Source organism: Tachyglossus aculeatus, chromosome 4 (genome assembly GCF_015852505.1).
Source record: "Tachyglossus aculeatus isolate mTacAcu1 chromosome 4, mTacAcu1.pri, whole genome shotgun sequence".
Classification (NCBI taxonomy): domain Eukaryota; kingdom Metazoa; phylum Chordata; class Mammalia; order Monotremata; family Tachyglossidae; genus Tachyglossus; species Tachyglossus aculeatus.
The window spans coordinates 36369597-36395232 of NC_052069.1; the positions used below are offsets into that span (position 1 = coordinate 36369597).

General features: G+C 45.0%; 1 protein-coding gene and 1 non-coding gene across 14 annotated transcripts in view; one reads left to right on the forward strand and one right to left on the reverse strand.

Annotated features, from left to right (window-relative positions):
- The window catches only part of TTLL7 (tubulin tyrosine ligase like 7), a 190764-nt gene that overhangs the window by 59624 nt on the left and 105504 nt on the right, over positions 1-25636 (reverse strand). For all 13 annotated transcript variants that reach the window (XM_038745502.1, XM_038745501.1, XM_038745499.1 and 10 more), the window contains one exon: positions 1730-1824. In XM_038745502.1, the coding sequence (XP_038601430.1) occupies positions 1730-1824 (95 nt within the window). The remainder of the gene's footprint in view (positions 1-1729; positions 1825-25636) is intronic.
- On the forward strand, positions 17840-17978 carry LOC119927888. The gene has a single exon (XR_005450854.1). It is a non-coding gene; the product is annotated as a small nucleolar RNA SNORA7 (small nucleolar RNA).

Here is a 25636-nt window from a genome sequence, read left to right on the forward strand (position 1 = left end):
ACATAGTAAGCGCTTAATAAATGCCATTATTATTATTATTTATTACCTATGCTTGAAACCCATGTGTGGTATCAAGAAGAGCTAAATATGAGCCATGTGTTATCGACTCCTGTTTTTTGAAGCAGCGTGGCTATGAGAAGCAGCATGGCTCAGTGGAAAAAGCACGGGCTTGGGAGTCAGAGGTCATGTGTTCTAATGCCGACTCTGCCACATGTCTGCTGTGTGACCTTGGGCAAGTCACTTAACTTCTCTGAGCCTCAGTTGCCTCATCTGCAAAATGGGGATTAAGATTGTGAGCCCCACGTGGGACAACCTGATCACCTTGTATGCCCCCCAGTGCTTAGCACAGTGTGCTTTGCACATAGTAAGTGCTTAACAGATGCCATTATTATTATTATTATGTGGGACAACCTAATTACCTTGTATCTATCCCAGTGCTTAGAACAGTTCTTGGCACATAGTAAGCACTTAACAAATACCAAAATTATTTTTATTATTATTATTACGTACTCCCTAAATGAGTAACAGCATGGCTCAGTGGAAAGAGCATGGGCTTTGGAGTCAGAGGTCAAGGGTTCAAATCCCAGCTCCACCAATTGTCAGCTGTGTGACTTTGGGCAAGTCACAACTTCTCTGTGCCTCAGTTACCTCATCTGTAAAATGGGGATTAAGACTGTGAGCCCCCGCCGTGGGACAACCTGATCACCTTGTAACCTCCCCAGTGCTTAGAACAGTGCTTTGCACATAGTAAGTGCTTAATAAATGCCATCATTATTAACTCAGTTTTCCTAAATACTTTTCATAGATCTTCAACCCTGACCTAAATTCACACTGACTGTCTTTTTCAACTCCCTTCTGCCCTTCTTTGTTGCCCTGATTTGCTCTCTTTATTCATCCCCCATCCCTGCCCCACAGCACTTAAGCACGCGTATCTGTAACTTATTCATTTATATTAATGCCTCTCTCCCACTCTAGGCTTTCAGTTCATTGTGGGCAGGGAATGTGTCCATTATATTGTTACATTGTATTCTCCCAAGAGCTTAGTATAGTGCTCTGCACACAGTAAGCACTGAATAAATACAATTACTGACTGAGCATTCTCCTACAGCCTGTCTGGAAAGTGGCAGGTGGTCTATTATCATTTTTCAAAACTTAAACTGGCCTGACTTTTGCAAATCAGGCCTATTTTGAAAGTGAATTTTCTCCCGTTCAGGACCACTCGAATGTTTATTGTCAAGCTAATGACTAGGGAGAATACCTCATTCTGAATGGAGGAAAGAAAACTGTGGAACTGAAATCCATAAGCAGGAAAGCATGGCAACCCACCTAAAAAGTTTAGAAAAATAAATGTCCTGTTTCCTCTAGCCTCACATCTACACCACTGGTAGTGTCATCTTTGAACACAAAAGAGTTAGTCATGTAGAGAAGCAGCATGGCCTAGTGGAAAGAGCACGGGCTTAGAAGAAGTCGTAGGTTCTAATCCCACCTCTGCCACTAGTCAGCTGTGTGACTTTGGGCAAGTCACTTAACTTCTCTGTGCCTCACTTACCTTTCTAGACTGCGAGCCCGTTGTTGGGTAGGGACCGTCTCTATATGTTGCCGACTTGTACTTCCCAAGCGCTTAGTACAGTGCTCTGCACACAGTAAGCGCTCAATAAATATGACTGAATGCCTGAATGAATGTACATTTGAGGAAAAGCACAAAAGTTTCAAGGAATAAATTCTTTACCTGATGTTTAGCAACTTCAGTGCATTCATCAGTACTCCTCTTTTAACATCATAGTCGATTTTCTGATCAGTTCCAAAGCTTGGAGCTCGATTTATCTGAAAAAAAAAAAAAAAAAAAAGAAGTGAATTCCAATGGGGCAATAAACCCTTATAAAATTCCTGAAGTGGAGTGTCCCCTCCAAATTTTGGGGTCCCTAGCTACCTGGGGGAAGAGGAGAAAAATGACCTGTTTTCAAGCCACACAGGTAGAAGGCATCGAAAGCCAATTAATTAATTCATTCAATCGTATTAATTGAGCGCTTACTGTGGGCAGAGCACTGTACTAAGCACTTGGGAAGTACAAGTAGGCAACATATAGAGACGGTCCCTACCCAAAAATGGGCTCACAGTCTAGAAAGGGTATGAAAGAAATGAAAGATCAATGAAAGAGCAAGGGGTGGCCACAGACCCTTGATCACAGACCCTGGGAAGTACACCCCAGTATTTAGAACAGTGCTTTGCACATAGTAAGCACTTAACAAATGCCATCATAATTATTATTATTTTTACAGAAGGTTGCTATTCACCTGGTTTCACACTGGGAAATCTGGTTTTCAGCCAGTCTGTTTCCTGGCCGGCACCGGATCAATAAACCAATGGTATTTTTTAAGGGCTTACTGTGTGCAGAGCACCGTACTAAGCACTTGGGAGAATACAATGCAACGGAGTTGGTAAGCACTTCCCCTGCCCACAGCAAGCTTACAGTCTCAGGCACTTCTGTAACTGTTACTTGATTTTTTCAATTCACAGCCTCCCTCCCTTCAGCTCCTGCCACCAGGTTCCATGGTCTAGAAGTTCCCTCCTCCCATTCCTCTCCAAACTCCTTCAGCAAGTTGTCTACACCCACTGGCTCAAGTTCCTCTCCCTAAATTCTTTCCTTGACCCTATCCAATCTGGCTTCCGACCCCTTCACTCCACAGAAACCGCCCTCTCAAAATTCATCGACGATCTCCTTGCCAAATCCAACGGCCTCTACTCCATCCTAATCCTCCTTGATGACTCGGCTGCCTTCAGCACTGTGGACCACCCCCTTCTCCTAGAAACATTATCCAACCTCGGCTTCACTGACACCGTCCTCTCCTGGTTCTCCTTCTATTTCTCTGGCTGTTCATTTTCAGTCTCTTTTGGGGCTTCTCCTCTGCCTCCCCTCCTCTAACTATGGTAGTCCCTCAAGGTTTTAGTTCTGGGTTCAGAGTCCCCTTCTATTCTCCCTCTACACACACTCCCTTGGAGAACTCATTCACTCACATAGCTTCAACTACGACCTCTATGACGATGATTCCTAAATCTACAACTCCAAACCTGATTTCTCACCCTCTCTGCAGTCGTGCATTTCCCCCTACCTTGAAGAAATCCCTACTTGGATGCCCTGTCATCACCTTCAATTTAACATGTCCAAAACAGAACTCCTTATTTTTCCACCCAAACCCTGTCCTCATTGTAGTCTGATGATTTCCCATCATTGTAGACAGAACCACCATTCTTCCTGTCTCACAAGTCCGTAGCCTTGGTGTTATCCTTGACTCCTCTATTTCATTTAACCCACATATTCAATCTAGCACTAAATCCTGTAAATTCAACTTCACATCTCTAAAATCCACGCTTTCCTCTCCATCCAAACTGCTACCATGCTAAATCCCAGCATTTATCCTATCCCACCTTGATTACTGTATCAGCCTCCTTACTGACCTCCCTGCCTCCTGTTTCTCCCCACTCCAGTCCATGCTTCACTCTGCTGCCCGGACCACTTTTCTACAAAAACATACAGTCCATGTTTCCCCACTCTTCAAGAACCACCAAAACCGTGAGCCCCACGTGGGACAACCTGATTACCCTGTATCTAGCCCAGTGCTTAGAACAGTGCTTGGCACATAGTAAGTGCTTAGCAAATACCATTTTTGTGAAGCAGCATGGCTCAGTGGAAAGAGCCCGGGCTTAGGAGTCAGAGGTCGTGGGTACTAATCCCAGCTCCACCACCTGTCAGCTGTGTGACTCTGGGCAAGTTACTTAACTTCTCTGAGCCTCAGTCACCTCATTAAAGATAGTGAGTCCCACATGGGACAAACTGATTACCTTGTATCTCCCCCTACTCTTAGAACAGTGCTTATAATAATAATAATAATGGCACTTGTTAAGCACTTACTATGTGCGAAGCACTGTTCTAAGCGCTGGGGGGATGCAAGGTGATCAGGTTGTCTCATGTCGGGCTTACAGTCTTAATCCCCATTTTACGGATGAGGGAACTGAGGCTCAGAGAAGTTAAGTCACTTGTCCAAGGTCACACAGCAGACATGTGGCAGAGTAGGGATTAGAACCCACGACCTCTGACTCCCAAACCCGGGTTCTTTCCACTGAGCCACGCTGCTTCTCCTGATAATAATGGCATTTATTAAGCACTTACCATGTGCAAAGCACTGTTCTAGCACTGGGGGGATACAAGGTGATCAGGTTGTCTGACAGGGGGCTCACAGTCTTTATCCCCATTTTACAGATGAGGTAACAGGCATGGAGAAGTGAAGTGACTTGCGCAAAGTCACACAGCTGACAAGTGGCAGAGCCAGAATTTGAACCCATGACCTCTGACTCCAAAGCCTGGGCTCTTTCCACTGAGCCACGCAATATCATCATCACCTCCACACCAAACAGAAACTCTTTCCCAGAGACTTTAAAGCACTCATTCACCTTTCCCCCAGTACTGCACCTCACTACTCTCCCACTACAACTCAGCCTGTGCATTTCCTCCTTTAATGCAAGCCTAATCACTGTACCTTAATCTCATCCATCTCACAGCTAACCTCTTGCCCAAGTCATCATCATCAATCGTATTTATTGAGCACTTACTGTGTGCAGAGCACTGTACTAAGTCCTGACTCCGGTTTGGAGCATCCTCCCTCGCCGTATTCGACAGACAACCAATCTCCTCACCTTGAAAGTCTTACCGAAGGCACATTTCCCCCAAGAAGCCTTACCCAACTAAGCCCTCATTTCCTATTTTCCCTCTCCTTTCTTCATTCCCCCGGCTTGTTCCCTTTATTCATCCCCCAGCCCCACAGCACTTCAATACATATCTGTAATTTAGTGATTTATGTTAATGCCTGTCTCCTGCTTTAAACTATAAGCTCGCTGTGGGCAGAGAATTTGTCTATTACATTGTTGTGCTGTACTCTCCCAAACAGCACACACAGTAAGTGCTCAAAAAATACGATTGATTGATTGATTGATTGATTGATGGAAGCAGTTCTCTTGTTTATAGGGTCCTAGGAGGACTACCTAACATCTCTGGAAGAAAGGGGGACAGGGGGCCTTCCCCAAGGACCCAATCTAGGAGCTTCAGTTTTCCACGAAAAAGTCCATATAACATCATTACATTATGTTGTGTGACCTGCGAAATACACACAGCATAACAAAGACAACTTTCATTGGTCAGCAAAGAAGGGCCCGACCTTGAGGAAGGCCTCAGTGTCCATTTTAGGCATTAAGGAGATGGCTATAGTAGATGGGACCTACATGAGCCAAACTTCTAAGCAATTTTGTGGTGATCAATCAATCTAGATCAAAATGTTCTAGAAATAGTATGAGTGAGAGTATTTATTAAGCACCTCCTGCATGTGGAGTACTGTCATAAGCTCTGGGACAGGAAATTTAATAATGAATAGGGGGTGAGGGGTGAAGTGACAGATACATAGGGAGAGATGTAGCAAAAACAAAGATCAGCAGAGTGCTGGGGTAAGTGGAGCAAAATTTCAGACTCCTCAAGGCTGTAAATTGAAGAATTGACTCCCTCTTGATCATGATGTGGACTCCAGTTGGTTTTAAGCAACTGAAAATAGTAGCATTCAACTGGATGCAAAGTGTCATCTTCATCTGAATAGTATGTGAAAATTTAACACTGACATGATCCATTATGCCAACAAAATACTTAAAAATAGAATTCATCTTCAGTCTCAAAAAGAGAGATTATTATTAGAAATGTCATAGTTGGTGAGAGAGGTGCCAACTTTGTATTTTAAACACAGGGGTGAAAAGGAGGCAGAGCTTTTAGCATGGATGAAGACAGGGAGGATCGAGGCTTCAAATAATTAACGGGGCAGGAAACCGCTATCTGGGGTCTTTTCAACCCTGACTGGGCACTCTCAGACTCAAACAGTTATGGGGGCCACCACCCCTCACCCTTTCAAGTGGGGCCTCTGGGGTTGGTGGGGAGTTAAGTTTTACCTGACTGGCTACAAATAGTCCAACACTTAGACAAAGCATTCTAGATGAGCCAAGCCAAAAGGTTTCTTCAATGGCAAGTTTGGGGGCCTAAATTACAGGATAATTGTTCTAACTCCTCCACTCGTTTAGGAGATTAAATCATCACACTGTTCAAAAACCTCTTTGGCTATTCATTCATTCAGTTGTATTTATTGAGTGCTTACTGTATGCAGAGCACTGTGCTAAGCACTTGGGAAGTACAATTTGGCAACATACAGAGACAGTCCCTACCCAACAACGGGCTCACAGTCTAGAAGGGGGAGATTCATTCACTCATTCATTCAATCGTATTTATTGAGCGCTTACTGTGTGCACAGCACTGTACTAAGCGCTTGGGAAGTACAAGCGCTTGGGAAGTACAGCCTGCTCAGGGGTCTCTTCTAGTGCTTGATGACTGTTTAATCTCAGTCCAGATGGACAGGAGGCGGGGACAAATATACTCCTGAATGATCTCAGTCGAAACATTGGGGCAGTCAAGCTTTTTCAAGGCGTGAGGTACCAAGCAACATGTGTTGTATCTTTTTTTTTCTTGATATGCTTGTATCCTTGAGTTGGTTGCATTGTGAGGTGGTTGTTATCCAGAATGTGGTATGTGTGTGTGTGTGTGTATATATATACACATATATATATATGTGTGTGTGTGTGTGTGTGTGTGTGTGTGTGTGTATATATATTACAGCATTCATTAAGTGCTTACTACGTGCCAAGTACTGTACTTACCACCAGCGGAAATATAAATTAATCAAATTGGACTAAATCCATGTCTCACATGGGGCTCAAAGTCTTAATCCCCACTTTACAGATGAGGTTACTGAAGCCCAGAGAAGTCTAATGAGTTGCCCAGGGTCACACAGCAGACAAGTGGAAGAGCCGGGATTAGAAGCCACATCTTTCGGACTCCCAGCCCATGCTCTAATCATTATGCCACATTGCTTCTCACTATCAAACGATTGTTACCAAACAATTTCAGTTATAGCCTTTAGTTGTATATATCACAGAGCGGATATATTAGACTTTTAAAATATCTATCCTCAAATCTTTATCAGACCCACAAGTTTTTTTTTTTTTAACTTTCAGTAATATTTTCACTACCTTTCCAAAAATTTATCAACATCAGCGATGGCACATCAGATTGTAAAGAACAACAGTCCTTGAAGAAGTACAGACTAGGGCTGTGAACCCCATGTCGGACAGGGACTGTGTCTGACCTGATTAACTTATATCTACACCAGAGCTTAGAACACAGAGTAAACATTTAACAAACACCAAAATAATTATAATTAAGAATAGGGGTCACATTTTTGGCTTTGATTAAAATTCTTACTGTCTGCAATCCAACTTTTAGGTCTAGCTATATATTTTCAGGTTCTGTATTTTCAGGTTGGACTGGATACTGTTTGCTTTATTAACATTGCAGTGGCTTTACGGAAATGCAAAGAAAACTGAAAGAGCTTAATACGATGTATTGTGAAAAACAGAACAGTTTCTACTTGTCCAGTGGCATCATTTGGAATGAGAACTAGCTACCAGTGTCAATTCACTGTTGCCTTCCATTTGTGCCAAGTCTGGCCTAGTGGAAAGAGCTGGGACTATGAGTCGCGACAGTTGGCTTTGATTCCCAGCTCTACTACTTGCCTGGGCAAGTTACTTAACTCCACTATCAATCAGTGGTATTTATTGAGTGCTTACTATGTGCAGATCACTGTACTAAGCACTTGGGACAGTAAAACAGAATTATCAGACATATTCCCTGCCCATAACGAGCTTACAGTCTAGAGGGGGAGACATGCCCATTTCCTCATTATTTCAATAGGGATAAGATACCTGCTCTCCTTCTTATACCATAAACCCAGGATGGGACAGGGATGATGTCCTAATTGATTATCTCGCATCATGTATCATAGTAAATACTAAATAGACACAAACATTATTTTTTTATTATTACTATGTGCAAATGCTGAGATAGGATACAAGATTATCAGATTGGTCATGGTCCCTGTCTCACAAGGAAATGCAGGAAACACTCAGCGTCATGTCTTTCTTTAGGTCTGCAATGGGGGGCAGGGGTATGCAATTTGCATGTACTTCCCAAGCGCTTAGTACAGTGCTCTGCACACAGTAAGCACTCAATAAATATGATTGAATGAATGAATAAGAGGCCTTTGGCTGAGTAATAAATTTGTCTGGCGGGGGGTCTTATAAGTTCTATCTGTTCCTAATAGAGGTGGTGGAACTACTCCCCAACATGGCAGTGCCATCCTCTGTCAGTCACATGACACAGTCTGATGCCAGATTGCACCCCCCACCCCTCGCTGATGTCTATGCAGTTGCGATGATGACGATGGTATTTGTTAAGAGCTTACTATGCCTCAAACACTGTTCTAAGCTCTAGGGCAGATACAAGTTAATCAGGTTGGACACAGTCCCTTGTCACACAGTTTTAATCCCCATTTTACAGGTGAAGGAACTGAGGCACAGAGAAGCGAAGTGACTTGCCCAAGATCACACAGCAGATGACTGGCAGAGCCGGATTAAAACTCTGATCCTTCTGATTTCCTTTTAGACTGTGAGCCCACTGTTGGGTAGGGACTGTCTCTATACGTTGCCAACTTGTACTTCCCAAGCGCTTAGTACAGTGCTCTGCACACAGTAAACGCTCAATAAATATGACTGATTGATTGATTAATTCTGATTTCCAGACCCGTGCTTTATCCACTAAGATGGAGATATGGATGTGGTGCTGCTAGGCCAGGCAGTGGCTGGCCCCCCAGCCTGAAGGTCATTTCTGCCCCAGAAGATTTATTTTTTGTCATTTAAAAAAATAAATAAAAGGGAAACCTCCACCGGCCCAAGAGGAGTTTAGTGAGGATCTGTAGGTGGTTTGTGCTTTCCCTGCTCCATCTGGCATCTGTCAGTCAGGAGACAGACCATGGGCAGCAAACCCTCCTGAGGAGCTAGGGCCGAGCCACTTCCATTTGTGCTGCTTTCCTGTCTTGAGGGGAAGATAAGGGGCTTCCGAGCTCTGGGCTGAAGAGGGAGGAAATGGACCTTGGTCCCTCCTGTCCCTCACAGATCAGCCTCTCCGTCCCCTGGTCCAGAAATGGAAACCACACACATCCTTCCTCCTTCACACACACACAGCCCCTTTGACTCTTCTCTTTCCCCTGAAGGGACGACAGCCCCGGGGGCCGGGGGATAAGGAGGGAAAGTTGGGGCAGAACGGCTTTGGGTTCAGAGGAAACTGTGTGAGTGTCTCCGGTGGGTATTTGCTTCCTATACACTGAGGCTCTCAATCAGCACAACCGTGGTCAGCCTAGGTCCCTTTCTCCCACGGAGCTTCACGGAAAGCCCTACCTCCCTCCTCCCTGGCCCCACCCCCCGGTTATAAGATCGGGTGATGCCATAATTTCAATTATGAATTTGATCCATCAGTAGTCACTATAAGTTGCTGGTTTGTCAGGTCATCTTGAAGGATTTTGCCTAGTTAATGGGTGATAGTAAAAACCACACTAATCAGTGGTGGACCCGTTCTAAAGCAGTGTGGCTCAGTGGAAAGAGCATGGGTTTGGGAGTCAGAGGTCATGGGTTCAAATCCCGGCTCTCCCACACGTCTGCTGTGTGACCTTGGGCAAGTCACTTAACTTCTCTGAGCCTCAGTTACCTCATCTGTAAAATGGGGGTTAAGACTGTGAGCCTCATGTGGGACAACATGATCACCTTGTATCCTCCCCAGTGCTTAGAACAATGCTTTACACATAGTAAGCGCTTAAATGCCATCATCATTATTATTGTTATTATTATTAAAGATATGTACCTTGATTTTATCTATCTTGCCGTCGACCTCTTGTCCACGTCCTGCCTCTGGCCTGGAATGCCTTTCCTCTTCATATCCGACAGACAATTACTCTTCCCACCTTCAAAGCCTTTCTGAAGGCATATCTCCTCAAAAGGCCTTCGCCAACTAAGCTCTCCCTTCCTCTTGTCCCACTACCTTCTGCTTTGTCCTGACTGGCTCCCTTCATTCATCCTCCCTCCAAGCCCCACAGCTCTTACATGCATACCTGCAATTTTATTCCTTTATATTAATGCCTGTCTCCTCATCTAGACTGTAATCTCGTGGTGGGCAGAGAATATGTCTGTTATATTATTCTCTCCCAAAAGTTTAGTATTGTGCTCTGCACGCAGTTAGCGCTCAGTAGATATGATTGACTGACTAGAAACAAAACTAAATATACAACACATACTATAACAACTGAAGGACTCTCACAACTTATGACCTGACAGAAAGAAGCTGTGGAACAGACTATTAAATGAGTGAATCTGGACCCTTTAAGTCACTCAACAGACTGTGGTTGTCAAGGGTAAACCCACACTATTCTATAGTTCTGTGGCTCTTCAAAGTTTCAGTGACTCTTCTGGGAGGCATGAAGCTATTGGGGAAGCAGGAGGGTCTCATTGGTATGCAAGAGCTGCATTTTTCCTTTAAATTCCTGTAGGAAGGGATTAGAGAAGGGACAAAGGCAGAAAGCTGGGCAATGCAATTGGGTTTTCAAGCATTCTGAGATGTCCATATTCGCCTCCCCGCCACAACACATATGTACATATTCTTACATTCTGATATTTCCCCTGTCTGTAATTTATTTTAAAGTCTGACTCCCCCGATAGACTGTTAGCTCACTGTGGGAAGGGATCAGGTCTACCAACTAAATTTGTTGTCATGTACTCTCTCTCCTAAGTGCTCTGCACAGATTAATTCAGTGATCGGTAGTGGTGCAGAGTCAGGCCAGGAATAATCAATCAATCCATGGTAGTTATTGGATACTTATTTTGTGCAGATCAGTACGCTTAGAGCTTGTGAGATTACAGTTGGTAGAATCTATATTGAATCTCCATTTTAGAGATGAGAAATCTGAGGAACAGACTTGTCAAAGGTCATTCAGAGGGTAAGCGGTGGAGTCAGGATTAAAACCCAGGTCCTCTGACTTCCAGCTGAGTGGGGACAGTTCAGCAGAAAGGCAGAGCCCTGGAAGGATCATCATTAAGAGATGGAATAACTCCTATACAGATGCTAACCTGCACTGTAGGTAAACAGGAGGAGCTTTTGCAAGCTCCTCCTCCCCCTCCCATCCCCTTACTGTGGGGGTTCCTCAAGGTTCAGTTCTTGGTCCCCTTCTGTTCTCGATCTACACTCACTCCCTTGGTGACCTCATTCACTCCCACGGCTTCAACTGTCACCTCTACGCTGATGACACCCAAATCTACATCTCTGCCCCTGCTCTCTCCCCCTCCCTCCAGGCTCGCATCTCCTCCTGCCTTCAGGACATCTCCATCTGGATGTCTGCCCGCCACCTAAAACTCAACATGTCCAAGACTGAACTCCTTGTCTTCCCTCCCAAACCCTGCCCTCTCCCTGACTTTCCCATCACTGTTGATGGCACTACCATCCTTCCTGTATCACAAGCCCGCAACCTTGGTGTCCTCCTCGACTCTGCTCTCTCGTTCACCCCTCACATCCAAGCTGTCACCAAAACCTGCCGGTCTCAGCTCCGCAACATTGCCAAGATCCACCCTTTCCTCTCCATCCAAACCGCTACCCTGCTCGTTCAAGCTCTCATCCTATCCCGTCTTGACTACTGTATCAGCCTCCTCTCCGATCTCCCATCCTCTTGTCTCTCCCCACTTCAATCCATACTTCACACTGCTGCCCGGATTGTCTTTGTCCAGAAACGCTCTGGGCATGTTACTCCCCTCCTCAAAAATCTCCAGTGGCTACCAATCAACCTATGCATCAGGCAGAAACTCCTCACCCTGGGCTTCAAGGCTGTCCATCACCTCGCCCCCTCCTAACTCTCCTCCCTTCTCTCCTTCTACAGCCCAGCCCGCACCCTCCGCTCCTCCGCCGCTAATTTCCTCACCGTTAGGCCTCGTTCTCGCCTTTCCCGCCGTCGACCCCCGGCCCACGTCATCCCCCGGGCCTGGCATGCCCTCCCTCTGCCCATCCACCAAGCTAGCTCTCTTCCTCCCTTCAAGGCCCTACTGAGAGCTCACCTCCTCCAGGAGGCCTTCCCAGACTAAGCCCCCTCCTTCTTCTCCCCCTCCTCCCCCTCTCCTTTCCCCCCGCCCTACCTTCTTCCCCTCCCCACAGTACCTGTACATATGTTTGTACAGATTTATTACTCTATTTGTTTTACTTGTACATATTTACTATTCTATTTATTTTGTCAATGATGTGCATCTAGCTTTACTTCTATTTATTCTGATGACTTGACACCTGACCACATGTTTTGTTTTGTTGTCTGTCTCCCCCTTCTAGACTGTGAGCCCGCTGTTGGGTAGGGACCATCTCTATATGTTGCCAACTTGTACCTCCCATGCGCTTAGTACAGTGCTCTGCACACAGTAAGTGCTCAATAAATATGATTGAATGAATGAATAAGCACTCAATGTATACGACTGACTTAGTATAGTGTTCTGCACAGAATAAGTTCTCAGTAAATACCATTGGTGGATCGATTGATCATTCATTCATTCATTCAATCATATTTATTGAGCGCTTACTGTGTGCAGAGCACTGTACTAAGTGCTTGGGAAGTACAAGTCAGCAACATATAGAGGCGGCCCCTACCCAACAATGGGCTCACAGCCTAGAAGGGGGAGACAGACAACAAAACAAAACAAGTGGACAGGTGTCAAAACCGTCAGAATAAATAGAATTATAGCTATATGCACATCATTAATAAAATAAATAGAGTAGTAAATATGTACAAGTAAAATAAAGTAATAAATCTGTACAAATATATACATGTGATCACACTGCATGATTTTTATTTCACCAGTAAGCCCTCAAAATTGGAGGCCATGGTCAGCTGAACATTTAACTAACCCTAAAACAATTCTGAGTTATGGTAATTAGTTTACCAGACTAACACAACCTACGGGAAAAGACAGGGTTCATTCTGGAAAGAGACTTCATTTGCAAATGTCATCACAAAAAGCTGCTAAAACTAGCTAAAAATTCCAGCAGCCAGCGACCCAAATAGCAGGTTGAGATATGCAGTTCACACACTAGGTGCTATTGAGCTTTTGTAATGAACAGCAATTCGTATTTTTCGTTACACATTGGATAATTAATATTCTCTCCCTCGAAGTTGTTCCATTTCGAGATGGGCACGAACAACTTTATTGCAGTAGGTGGCGCCAAGTAGTTTTCCTTAAACTACTGTGGCTGCTGGAAAAAGCAACAAGAAACAAATGTTTTTAAGCAATGCAGAGATCTGGGTGTGGAAGAGCTGGTTAAATAATCCATTTAAATAAACCATTAAATAACCCACTTTCAATGGAGAATCCCTTAATCTGGTTAGTTGATTTTGAGAGATAATCAACTGGCTAATCTCTATCAATCAATCAATCAATCGTATTTATTGAGCGCTTACTATGTGCAGAGCACTGTACTAAGCGCTTGGGAAGTACAAATTGGCAACACATAGAGACAGTCCCTACCCAACAGTGAGCTCACAGTCTAAAAGGGGGAGACAGAGAACAGAACCAAACATACCAACAAAATAAAATAAATAGGATAGAAATGTACAAGTAAAATAAATAAATAAATAAATAGAGTAATAAATATGTACAACCATATATACATCTATACAGGTGCTGTGGGGAAGGGAAGGAGGTAAAATGGGGGGATGGAGAGGGGGACGAGGGGGAGAGGAAGGAAGGGGCTCAGTCTGGGAAGGCCTCCTGGAGGAGGTGGGCTCTCAGCAGGGCCTTGAAGGGAGGAAGAGAGCTAGCTTGGCGGAGGGGCAGAGGGAGGGCATTCCAGGCCCAGGGGATGACGTGGGCCGGGGGTCGACAGCGGGACAGGCGAGAACGAGGTACAGTGAGGAGATTAGCGGTGGAGGAGCGGAGGGTGCGGGCTGGGCAGTAGAAGGAGAGAAGGGAGGTGAGGTAGGAGGGGGCGAGGTGATGGACAGCCTTGAAGCCCAGGGTGAGGAGTTTCTGCCTGATGCGCAGATTGATTGGTAGCCACTGGAGATTTTTGAGGAGGGGAGTAATATGCCCAGAGCGTTTCTGGACAAAGATAATCCGGGCAGCAGCATGAAGTATGGATTGAAGTGGACACGAGACACGAGGATGGGAGATCAGAGAGAAGGCTGGTGCAGTAGTCCAGACGGGATAGGATGAGAGCTTGAATGAGCAGGGTAGCAGTTTGGATGGAGAGGAAAGGGCGGATCTTGGCAATGTTGCGGAGCTGAGACCGGCAGGTTTTGGTGACGGCTTGGATGTGAGGGGTGAATGAGAGAGCGGATCAATCTCTATCAATTGTGTTGATAGAGATTGATCAATCAATCAATCATATTTATTGAGCGCTTACTGTGTGCAGAGCACTGTACTAAGCGCTTGGGAAGTACAAGTTGGCAACATATAGAGACGGTCCCTACCCAACAGTGGGCTCACGGTCTAGAAGGGGGAGACAGAGAACAAAACAAAACATATTAACAAAATAAAATAGAATAGATATGTACAAGTAAAATAAATGGAGTAATAAATACGTACAAACATATATACATATATGCAGGTGCTGTGGGGAAGGGAAGGAGGTAAGGCGGGGGGGTGGAGAGGAAGGAGGGGTCTTTTAGACTGTGAGCCCTTTTAGACTGTGAGCCCACTGTTGGGTAGGGACTGTCTCTATATGTTGCCAACTTGTACTTCCCAAGCGCTTAGTACAGTGCTCTGCACACAATAAGCACTCAATAAATATGATTGATTGATTGATTGAGGGGGCTCAGTCTGGGAAGGCCTCCTGGAGGAGGTGAGCTCTCAGTAGGGCCTTGAAGGGAGGAAGAGAGCTGGCTTGGCAGATGGGCAGAGGGAGGGCATTCCAGGCCCGGGGGATGACGTGGGCCGGGGGTCGATGGTGGGACAGGCGAGAACGAGGCACGGTGAGGAGATTAGCGGCGGAGGAGTGGAGGGTGTGGGCTGGGCTGGAGAAGGAGAGAAGGGAGGGGAGGTAGGAGGGGGCGAGGTGATGGACAGCCTTGAAGCCCAGGGTGAGGAGTTTCTGCCTGATGCACAGGTTGATTGGTAGCCACTGGAGATTTTTGAGGAGGGGAGTAACATGCCCGGAGCATTTCTGGACAATGACAATCCGGGCAGCGGCGTGAAGTATGGATTGAAGTGGGGATGGGAGATCGGAGAGGAGGCTGATACAGTAGTCCAGACGGGATAGGATGAGAGCTTGAACAAGCAGGGTAGCGGTTTGCATGGAGAGGAAAGGGCGGATCTTGGCAATGTTGCGGAGCTGAGACCGGCAGGTTTTGGTGACGGCTTGGATGTGAGGGGTGAACGAGAGAGCGGAGTCGAGGATGACACCAAGTTTGCGGGCTTGTGAGACGGGAAGGATGGTAGTGCCGTCAACAGTGATGGGAAAGTAAGGGAGAGGGTGGGTAGATAGATAGATTGATAGATAGATAGCATTGTCCCAGGGGTTTAGGACAGTGCTTTGCGGGCAGCAAGCACTCAAAAATACCATTGATGCTGACGACGATACGCTCGTCAACCAAGAAAAAATTAAAAGAGTTGGGAATTGGCCTATCTGAATTCTGAACTATACAGATATTTTCAAGCTTTTGATGATTTAAAAATATTCATTCATTCAATCGCATTTATTGAGAGCTTACTGTGTGCAGAGCACTGTACTAAGCACTTGGAAAGTACAATTCGGCAACAAATAGAGGGAAGAAGCCATACTGGATTTTTCTCTTATCCTGACAAAGTATATTTCTCAGGATGCTTCTACTGTTCAAATTTGAACTAAAAGGAGAGAGAAGCAAAACTCTGCTATATCCAAAACGTTTCCCATTAGGACGGAAAATTTCCTGCAGAAAACCTGACACAGACTTCCTACCTTACTGAATCTTTCAGAAGTTTTTCATTTGTTTGTTGTATACTTGTAGTGTAGCTGCATTAAGTCCTTTCTCAAAAACACCCTGGTTAAGAGCATTAAGGGTGCAGTAAGGCAGGTGAAATGGTCATTGGAAATCCCCCATGGTTATGTAGAATGCCAATTCATTCATTCATTCATTCATTCAATCACATTCATTGAACTCTTACTGTGTGCAGAGCACTGCATTATGTACTTGGGAGAGTACTAGTTAATGATAAACAGATATATTCCCTGTCCACAACAAGCTTAGAGTCTAGGGGAGGAGACGGAAATTAATATAAATAAATAAATTATAGATATGTACATAAGTGCTGTGGGACTGGGGGTGATGAATAAAGGGAGCAAATAAGGGGGATGGAGAAGGGAGTGGGAGAAGAGGAAAGGAGGACTTAGTCAGAGAAGGCTTTTTGGAGGAGCCCTGAATAAGTCTTTAAAGTGGGGGGAGAGTAATTGTTTGACATATTTGCGAAGGGAGGATATTCCAGGCCAGAGGAAGGACATGGTCTAGAGGTTGGCTGTGAGATAAAGGAAGCAGCATGGCTCAGTGGAAAGAGCCTGGGCTTTGGAGTCAGAGGTCATGGGTTCAAATCCCAGCTCTGCCAACTGTCAGCTGTGTGACTTTGGGCAAGTCACTTCACTTCTCTGTGCCTCAGTTACCTCATCTGTAAAATGGGGATGAAGGCTATGAGCCTCCCATGGGACAACCTGATCACCTTGTAACCCCCCCCAGCGCTTAGAACAGTGCTTTGCACATTAGTAAGCACTTAAATACCAACATTATTATTATTAGATATATGAGATTGAGGTACAGTGAGAAGGTTAGCACTGGAGGAGCGAAGTGGGCAGGCTGGGTTGTAGAAGGAGAGTAGCGAGATGAGTTAGGAGGGGGCAAGGTGGTAGAGTGCTTTGAAGTCAATGGTGAGAGGTTTTTGTTTGATGGGGATGTGGATGGACAACCACTGGAGTTTTTGGAGGAGTGGGGTGAAATGGCCTGAACATTTTCCTGGAAAAATGATCCAGACAGCTGAGTGAAGTATGGACTGGAGTGGGGACAGACAGGGGTGTAGTAGCAGTGTGGATGGAGAGAAAAGGATAGATTTTAATGATTTTATGAAGGTGGGACTGATAGGATTTAGTGATGGGTTGAATATGTGGATTGAATGAGAGAGAGGAGTCAAGGATAATGCCAAGGCCACATGCTTGTGAGACAGGAAGGATGGAGGTGCTATCTGCCATGATGGGAAAGTCGGGGCGGGGGGAACAGGGTTTGGATCAGAAGATAAGGAGCTCTGTTTTGGCCATGTTAAGCTTGAGGTGATGGGAGGACATCCAAGTGATGTCTTGAAGGCAGGAGGAAATGCAAGACTGCAGAAAGAGAGAGATCAGGACTGGAGATGTAGATTTAGGAATCATCCGCATCTAGATGGTAGTTGAAGCCATGTGAGTGAATGATTTCTCCAAGGAGAACTCATTGGCTCCAAGGAGAACTCATGGAGAATATCAGGGGTCTCAATACCAAACCTTGAGGGACCCCGCAGTTCGGGGGTGGGAGGCAGAGGAGGAGTCCGCGAAAGAAACTAAGAATGAGCAGCCAGAGAGTTAGAAGGAGAGCCAGGAGGAGGATAGTGTCAGTGAAGCCAAGGTTGGATAATGTTTTCATAAGGGGGTGGTCGACAGTGTTGAAGGCAGCTGGTTTATTGCCAGGAAATGAGGAATCATAAGACCACGTACCCACTATTCAAACATTAGGTACGACTCCATCTGTCTTTTCCTTGGGTGGTTTATAATTTTTTTCAGTCTCAATATTTGAATTCCCAAATTTAGGATGTTATTTAGCAAATTTCAGATTAACAAATTTAGCACGTCATTCTCCCCGCAGGGTCGCACCTGGAGAGTTTCCAGTCCTCTACCAGTCTCGGCTGCGGGAGGTGAGAGTCAAGCAGAGGCATACCCATTCCATTCCTAGCTTGGGTAGTGGCTAGCGAGTGGAAGGCAATCTGCTACAAGTCAAAACTCACCCACGCTCGGCAGCAGCGGCTTGGGAGAGAGTCGAGGGCAGAGACTCGAGTTTACTGTGTGGAAGGCGGCGATGGTAAACCGCTTCCGTATTTTTACCAAGAAAACTCTATGGATACACTGCCAGAATGATTGCAGATGGAGAGGGGGGCGTTCTGGGAGAGAAGTGTCCGTGGTGTCGCTTTGGGTCGGAAACGACTTGACGGCATAAGACAAGCACGTTGTTATCAATTTCTTAGGTGAGAGAATTTCACTACCCCCTTACACCTCTCATAAGAAATTTGAGCCTTCACCCAGAAAAGTAGTGATTAATACTGGGAATCCTCATTAGACAATAGTGAAAATGAGGATGATTTGTTACATCTTAGCAGGATCACTAGGGTACAAATCTCGATTTAATCCCAGTGGAGATTAAAACATTCCCCTAATAACCCACCACACCAGAAGCAGCATGGCCTAGTGGCAAGGGGAGAGCCTTGGGAGTCAGAGGGCATGGGTTCAAATCCTGCTCTTCCACTTGTCTGCTATATGACCTTGGGCAAGTCACTTCACTTCTCTGGGCCTCATTTACCTCATCTGTAAAATGGGGATTGAGCCTGTGAGCCCCATGTGGGACAGGGACTGCGTCCAACCCGATTACCTCGTATCTACCCCAGCACTTTGACCAGTGCTTGGCACGTAGGTAAGATTTTAACAAATACCATAATTATTAAGAAAGAGGGCCACTAGGTGGCTGCTGACAGTTCTAAGTGGGCTGGTAAATAATAATAATAATAATAATAATGGCATTTATTAAGTGCTTACTATGTGCAAAGCACTGTTCTAAGTGCTGGGGAGGTTACAAGGTGATCAGGTTGTCCCACGGTGGGGGCTCACAGTCTTAATCCCCATTTTACAGATGAGGTAAATGAGGCCCAGAGAAGTTAAGTGACTTGCCCAGAGTCACACAACTGACAATTGGCAGAGCCGGGAAATAACATCTGCAGTGGCACAAGCCTTAATGCATAGGCTGCATGTCCTGCAACACTAGAGTAGCATTGGTCTACAGTGGCGATTATCTGTGTGACTTATGACGCTAGTCTTCAGGCTCTTCGATAGAGCATCATCCAGCACTGATTTACTCCCACCACGATGTCACTCTTCAACAACTGATAATATAAAAAGTATTTATTGGGCAGTAGACTAGGCATGTGGGAAACCCAGACTAAATAACACATTCGCTGATCCCGAGGAGCTTACACTCTGGTGGAAGAGATAAAAACATATAAACATCTTCAACTGGTGTGGTAAAAAAAAACTGACCAAATAAACATTCATTCATTCATTCAATCGTATTTATTGAGCGCTTACTGTGTGCAGAGAACTGTACTAAGTGCTTGGGAAGAACAAGTTGGCAACATATAGAGACGGTCCCTACCAAACAGTGGGCTCACAGTCTAGAAGGGGGAGACAGAGAACAAAACAAAACACATTAACAAAATAAAATAAATAGAATAAATGTGTACAAATAAAATAGAGTAATAAATACGTACAAACATATATACATATATACAGGTGCTGTGGGAAGGGGAAGGAGGTAAGGCGGGGGAAACATACATAGAGTATTGCAAGTAAAGAAACAAAGTTGGAGTTGGCTGGGGTTGACTGATGGGTTTTTAAGAGTAGGAGTGCAGGGGAATTAATCCTGGAAGGTTTGTTGGGGGAGGCAGGATTTCTGCAATCAATCAATCAATCAATCAATCAATTTTATTTATTGAGTGCTTACTGTGTGCAGAGCATTGTACTAAGCGCTTGGGAAGTACAAGTTGGCAACATATAGAGACAGTCCCTACCCAACAGGGGGCTCACTGTCTAAAAGGGGGAGACAGAGAACAAAACCAAACATACTAACAAAATAAAATAAATAGAATAGATATGTACAAGTAAAATAAATAAATAGAGTAATAAATATGTACAAACATATATACATATATACAGGTGCTGTGGGGAAGGGAAGGAGGTAAGATGAGGGGGATGGAGACGGGGACGAGGGGGAGAGGAAGGAAGGGGCTCAGTCTGGGAAGGCCTCCTGGAGGAGGTGAGCTCTCAGTAGGGCCTTGAAGGGAAGAAGAGAGCTAGCTTGGCGGATGGGCAGAGGGAGGGCATTCCAGGCCCGGGGGATGACGTGGGCCGGGGGTTGATGGCGGGACAGGCGAGAACGAGGTACGGTGAGGAGATTTGCGGCAGAGGAGCAGAGGGTGCAGGGTGGACTGTAGAAGGAGAGAAGGGAGGGGAGGTAGGAGGGGGCGAGGTGATGGACAGCCTTGAAGCCCAGGGTGAGGAGTTTCTGCCTGATGCTGTGTGCCAGGACTACGATTATGATTCTTATAACTGATAATCAGATAATGCAATTCAACCGGTGCCTCTCCCAGCGGGGAAAGCTCAGTCCCTGTCCGCAGCCTTCACATGGCAAAGGAGAAGGAGAAGAAGGTCAGAGGAGATGATGGAGACTGGGAGGATGAAAGAGTCAGCTTCCTTCATTAGTCCTACCAACAGCCAGGAGATGCTCACAGGGTGGGGGAGAAGGGTAACTCCTTCTCCATGCCCGAACCAAGGCTGGTCAGGAAGCCAGCAGGGAGAACCAGTTATTCCTTCCATGGAGCGGGACACTAACCTAGGCATCGACTGGCTGAGAGCCAAGCACAGCAGAGCCTCCCTCACTCTCTCCTCCACCTCACGACTGACACCACCCCCACCTTTCTGCCCATTCCTTAAGCCCAGAACGTTGGCATGATACTTGACTCTTCCCTCTTTCACCTCTCGCATCCAGTCTGTTGCTAAACCCTGTCAGTTTTTCCTCCACAACCTTTCCCAGATCCTCTCCTTCATCTCCATTCTGCTCCAGGCCTTTGTCAGATCCCAGCTTGGCTACTGCATCAGCCTGCTCGGTGACCTTCTCACTGGTCTCCCTGTCTCCAGGCTGTCTAGTCCACACATAACTCTGCTTCCCAGATTGTTTTTCTAAAATGATGTTTGGCACACATCTCCCCACACCACAGATTCATCCAATGGCCACCTATTCCTCTCTGTATCAAGCAAAACTCCCGCACGTCGGTTTTCAGACACTCCATCGGCTCTCTCTCCCTCCTATCCACCCACTCTCTTCTTCCACTACACTCCAGTTCCCACTTTTCAATCCCCTAAAGCTCAGCCACATTCACAACTCTCCGGTCGCCAACCTCTTGCTCTCCCAACAGACCACCACTCTCCCCATCCTCAAGACCTCCCCCAGCATCACATCTCCTCCAGGAAGCTTTCCCCGATTAATTTGCCTTCTCCACAGTTCATATCCTTTCAACTCCTTTCTTCGTATTTCTGCCCGTACTGACTTACATGCCCTTCTATTTAAACACTTACTCTTCTACCAGCACATTTTTCTTTTCTCCTTTTCCACCTGTAAGTTATTTTAGTATGTTCCCCCTGCTAGACTGTAAACTCCTTGGGGGAAGACCCTATCTTCCAATTTTATTGTCATCTCTAGGGCCTTCCATCCAGGCTCTGCACACAGCAGGCGCTCAGTAAATACTAGTGATTGATCCCACATGCAGAGCCTGGACAGTGAGCTTGGGGAGGGAAGGAACTGGAAAAAAAGCCAAGAAGCTGCCCTCAGAGTTTCCAGTCTCATTGGATAGGCAGGAGATGTAAGTAGTTGGCTATACTGTAAGTAGTTCAGAGGGGGTAAGCGCTCAACACCTAATCACATTCCCTCCTCTTCTCCCATGGAAGCACTGTGGTTTAATGGTTACAGCACAGGCAAGTAGTCATTAGAACCTGGGTTCTAATCTTAGCCCTTCCACATGTCTCCTGTGTGACCTTGAGCAAGTCACTTCACTTTTCTGTGCCTCAATTACCTCATCTGCAAAATGGGGATTAAGAATGTGACAGGGAGAGTGTCCAACCTGATTAACTTATATCCACCCCAGTGCTTAGAACAGTGCTTGGCACATAGTAAGTGCTTAACAAGTATTATTATTATTACTATTATTATTATTATTCTCCCCTCCGATGTCAACCAGATCCCACTTTCTCAGTGAGTTAGACATCAACCCCAGCCAGGTCAGGACTCACAGTGGAAGGGGGACGGAGAACATACATTTTTATTCCAATTTTAAAGATGAGGAAATTGAGGCACAGAGTAGTTAAGTGACTTGTCCAGGGTTACACTGCAGGCAACTGATAAAACGGGAACGAGACCTGGCTCTCCGTCACTCAGAAAACATTAAAATTTTGTGCATGCTGTGAGCCTGTTGCTGGGTAGGGACCGTCTCTATATGTTGCCAACTTGTCCTTTCCAAGCGCTTAGTACAGTGTACTCTGCACACAGTAAACGCTTAATAAATACGATTGAATGAATTTAACTTCTTGTCACTATTTTAGGTTTCCTATTAAAACAATAGATTGTGGGAAATCTGATTTTTCTTACAACCAGTAAAATCACTTTTACGCTACTTTAGGGGCATTTTTTTTCTATTTGTGAATGACCAGAAAAAAGCAGTTATCTGGCAGGTGGAGTTGGCAAAACAGATTACTGACAATGAGGTATTTGGAAAATAGTCACAAATCCATAGAGTACATTAAATCGATTCCCGAAATGATTTTAGATGTGGACACATTTACAAGAGCAGAGTAAATCATCTTTGGTCCAGGATGATTTGTCCACAGCATCAAAAGGAAGACTCTACTGGTGGCAGCCAAATTCAAACTGTCTACTTTGAGATGGTTTTGTTTGGAATACCTAGCATCAAAAATTTTCCAGGCAACAACCCAGTGCAAATGTGGGACAGAGACTGTGTCTGACCTGATTATCTTGTCTCTACCCCAGTGCTTACTCTAGTACTTGGCGTGTGGTAAGATTATTAATGTCGAGATTTTTTACCAGGACAGACAACTAACTGTTAAGACTGATTTCCCCTACTTGTAATTTATCTTAAAGGCTGTCTCCCCCACTAGATTGAAGCTACTTTTTATGGTATTTGTTAAGCATTTACTATGTGCCAGGCACTGTACTAAGCAGTGGAGTGGACACAAGCTAATCAGGTTGGACACAATCCATGTTCTACATGGGGCTCACAGTCTTCATCCTCATTTTATAGATAACTGAGGCACAGAAATTCCTGTTTCTTGCCTAAGATCATACAGCGGACAAGCAGCAGAGCTGGGATTAGAACCCAGGTCATCCAACTCCACACTGCTTCTCCTACTTCTCAAGCTTCTGTTGGACAGGGATCATGTCTACCAACTTTACTGTCCTCTCCCAAGTGCTCGGTACAGTGTTCTGCCCACAGAAGCAGCGTGGCTTAGTGGAAAGAGCCCAGGTTTGGGAGTCAGGGGTCGTGAGTTCTAATCCCGGCTCCGCCACTAGTCAGCTGTGTGACTTTGGGCAAGTCACTTAACTTCTCTGTGCCTGTTACCTCATCTGTAAAATGGGATTAAGACTGTGAGCCCTGTGTGGGACAACCGGATAACCTTGTATCTATCCCAGCACTTAGAACATAGTAAGCACTTAACAAATACCATCATTATTATTATTAATATGCTCATAGTATGCGCTCAATCCTTAGAACCATCATTTCCACCACCACCTTGTCCTGCCTGTAGAGACTGTTTCTAAATTCATCTCAGATCTTTCATGAGCTATTCATTCATTCATTTATTCAATCGTATTTATTGAGAGCTTACTGTGTGCAGAGCACTGTACTAAGCGCTTGGGAAGTACAAGTTGGCGACATATAGAGACGGTCCCTACCCAACAATGGGCTCACAGTCTAGAAGGGGGAGACGGACAACAAAACAAAACATGTGGCCAGGTGTCAAGTCGTCAGAATAAATAGAATTAAAGCTAAATGCACATCATTAACAAAATAAATAGAATAGTAAATATGTACAAGTAGAGTGAATAGAGTAATAAATCTGTATGCAGTCCAGCAAGCTGTGTCTTGGAGGCCTCAGTTAATTCACAAGCAAAAACAAGGGCGATCCAGAAGCAGGTTACGAACAAGAACTGGGCATTTCACTCATCTAACAGAGAGCTTCACTAAACCTAGAGTCCGAGGGGAAAATTCTTTAATGTACCCAACCATGCTACCGCCTCACGTGTCCTTCTCAACCCTCCCTCACCAGTTTTCATCCACTCCACTGCCCGGCAAAAAAATGCCGGACAGGAAAATATTTCTGAACTCCAAAGTTTCCCCAATTCCAGCTGTTGAGACATCTTTGGTGGGATTGGGTGGGGGATTTTCCTGGCTGATGGGCTATTCAAAAAATCATTATCCTGGGGAAAATTGAATACTGATTTGATATCACTACAGAAGTCCAGACTCCACTCCCACAAAATCAATTCCAAAGCTCTTCACGGCTCATAAAAATGTGCCTGATTGGTAGGAGATCAGGAGTAAAGGGACCATTGTCAAAAAGCACACTAAAATGTTAATACCTCACATCATTCTGTAGCCTTAGGCTCTAATAAAACTTCCCATAAAGCCACACTGAACCAGCAGCCTCTTTCAAGTAGACAGTGATAATAATGACATTTATTAAGCATTTAACATGTGCCAAGTGCTAGAGAGAAAACACAAGATAAACAGATGAGTCATAATTCCTGTACCACTCTGGGCTCGCAGTCTAAGAGGGAGGGAGAGCAGGTATTGTAATCTCCATTTTATAGATGAGGAAACGGAGGAACAATAATAATAATAATAATGATGGCATTTGTTAAGTGCTTACTACGTGCGAAGCACTGTTCTAAGCGCCGGGATAGATACAGGGTTATTAGGTTGTCCCACATGGGGCTCACAGTCTTCATCCCCATTTTACAGATGAGGGAATTTAGGCCCAGAAAAGTTAAGTGCCTTGCCCAAGGTCACACAGCAGACAAGTGGCGGAGTCAGGATTAGAACCCATGACCTCTGACTCCCAAGCCCGGGCTCTTTCCGCTAAGCCATGCTGCTTCTCCTTGCCCAAGGACATATAGCGGACAAGTGTCTCCAGTAAATTTAGTGAAATTTGAAATAAAAAAAAGAGTTTGGTGGTTGTTTTTAATCTGCCTTTGGGTCACATTTCCACCAGGGAATTCCTAGAGATTGTGCTGCCAATGTGAATTGTAATTGTTCTCCCCTTTGGGTTTGCCACATGACAGTCCCTTGCTTTCACCAAGCAGCCCACCATTCCAACTGTAAAATATGCTCTCAGGTCACAAGACTTAAGTAAAAAGATGCTTGCTAAAATGTCAACCTGCCTCCTCTGTTTGTGATAAAGTAAAACAACGAATGCAAAAAAAAAACCCTTGAAAATACATTGTTTGCAGTGGCACAGCACAGCAGTGTTTCTATACACAAATATCAAATTTACTTGACCTTTCTTCTTCTCAGAAATAAAAGTTTAGCTAACTTGACTATTTTTCATTTTGTTTAATGGTAAATTCCACTTCTGGATACATATGGTCTTAGGAAATGCTTCAACAAATTATACTGTGATGATGATTGGGCAGCGAATGTGTCTACCAACTCTGTTATATTGTACCCCCCCAGGCACTTAGTACAGTGCTCTGCACACAGTATGCACTCAAATACCACTGATGGATCAAAATTATCAAGCTTCTAAATTTGGCCAATA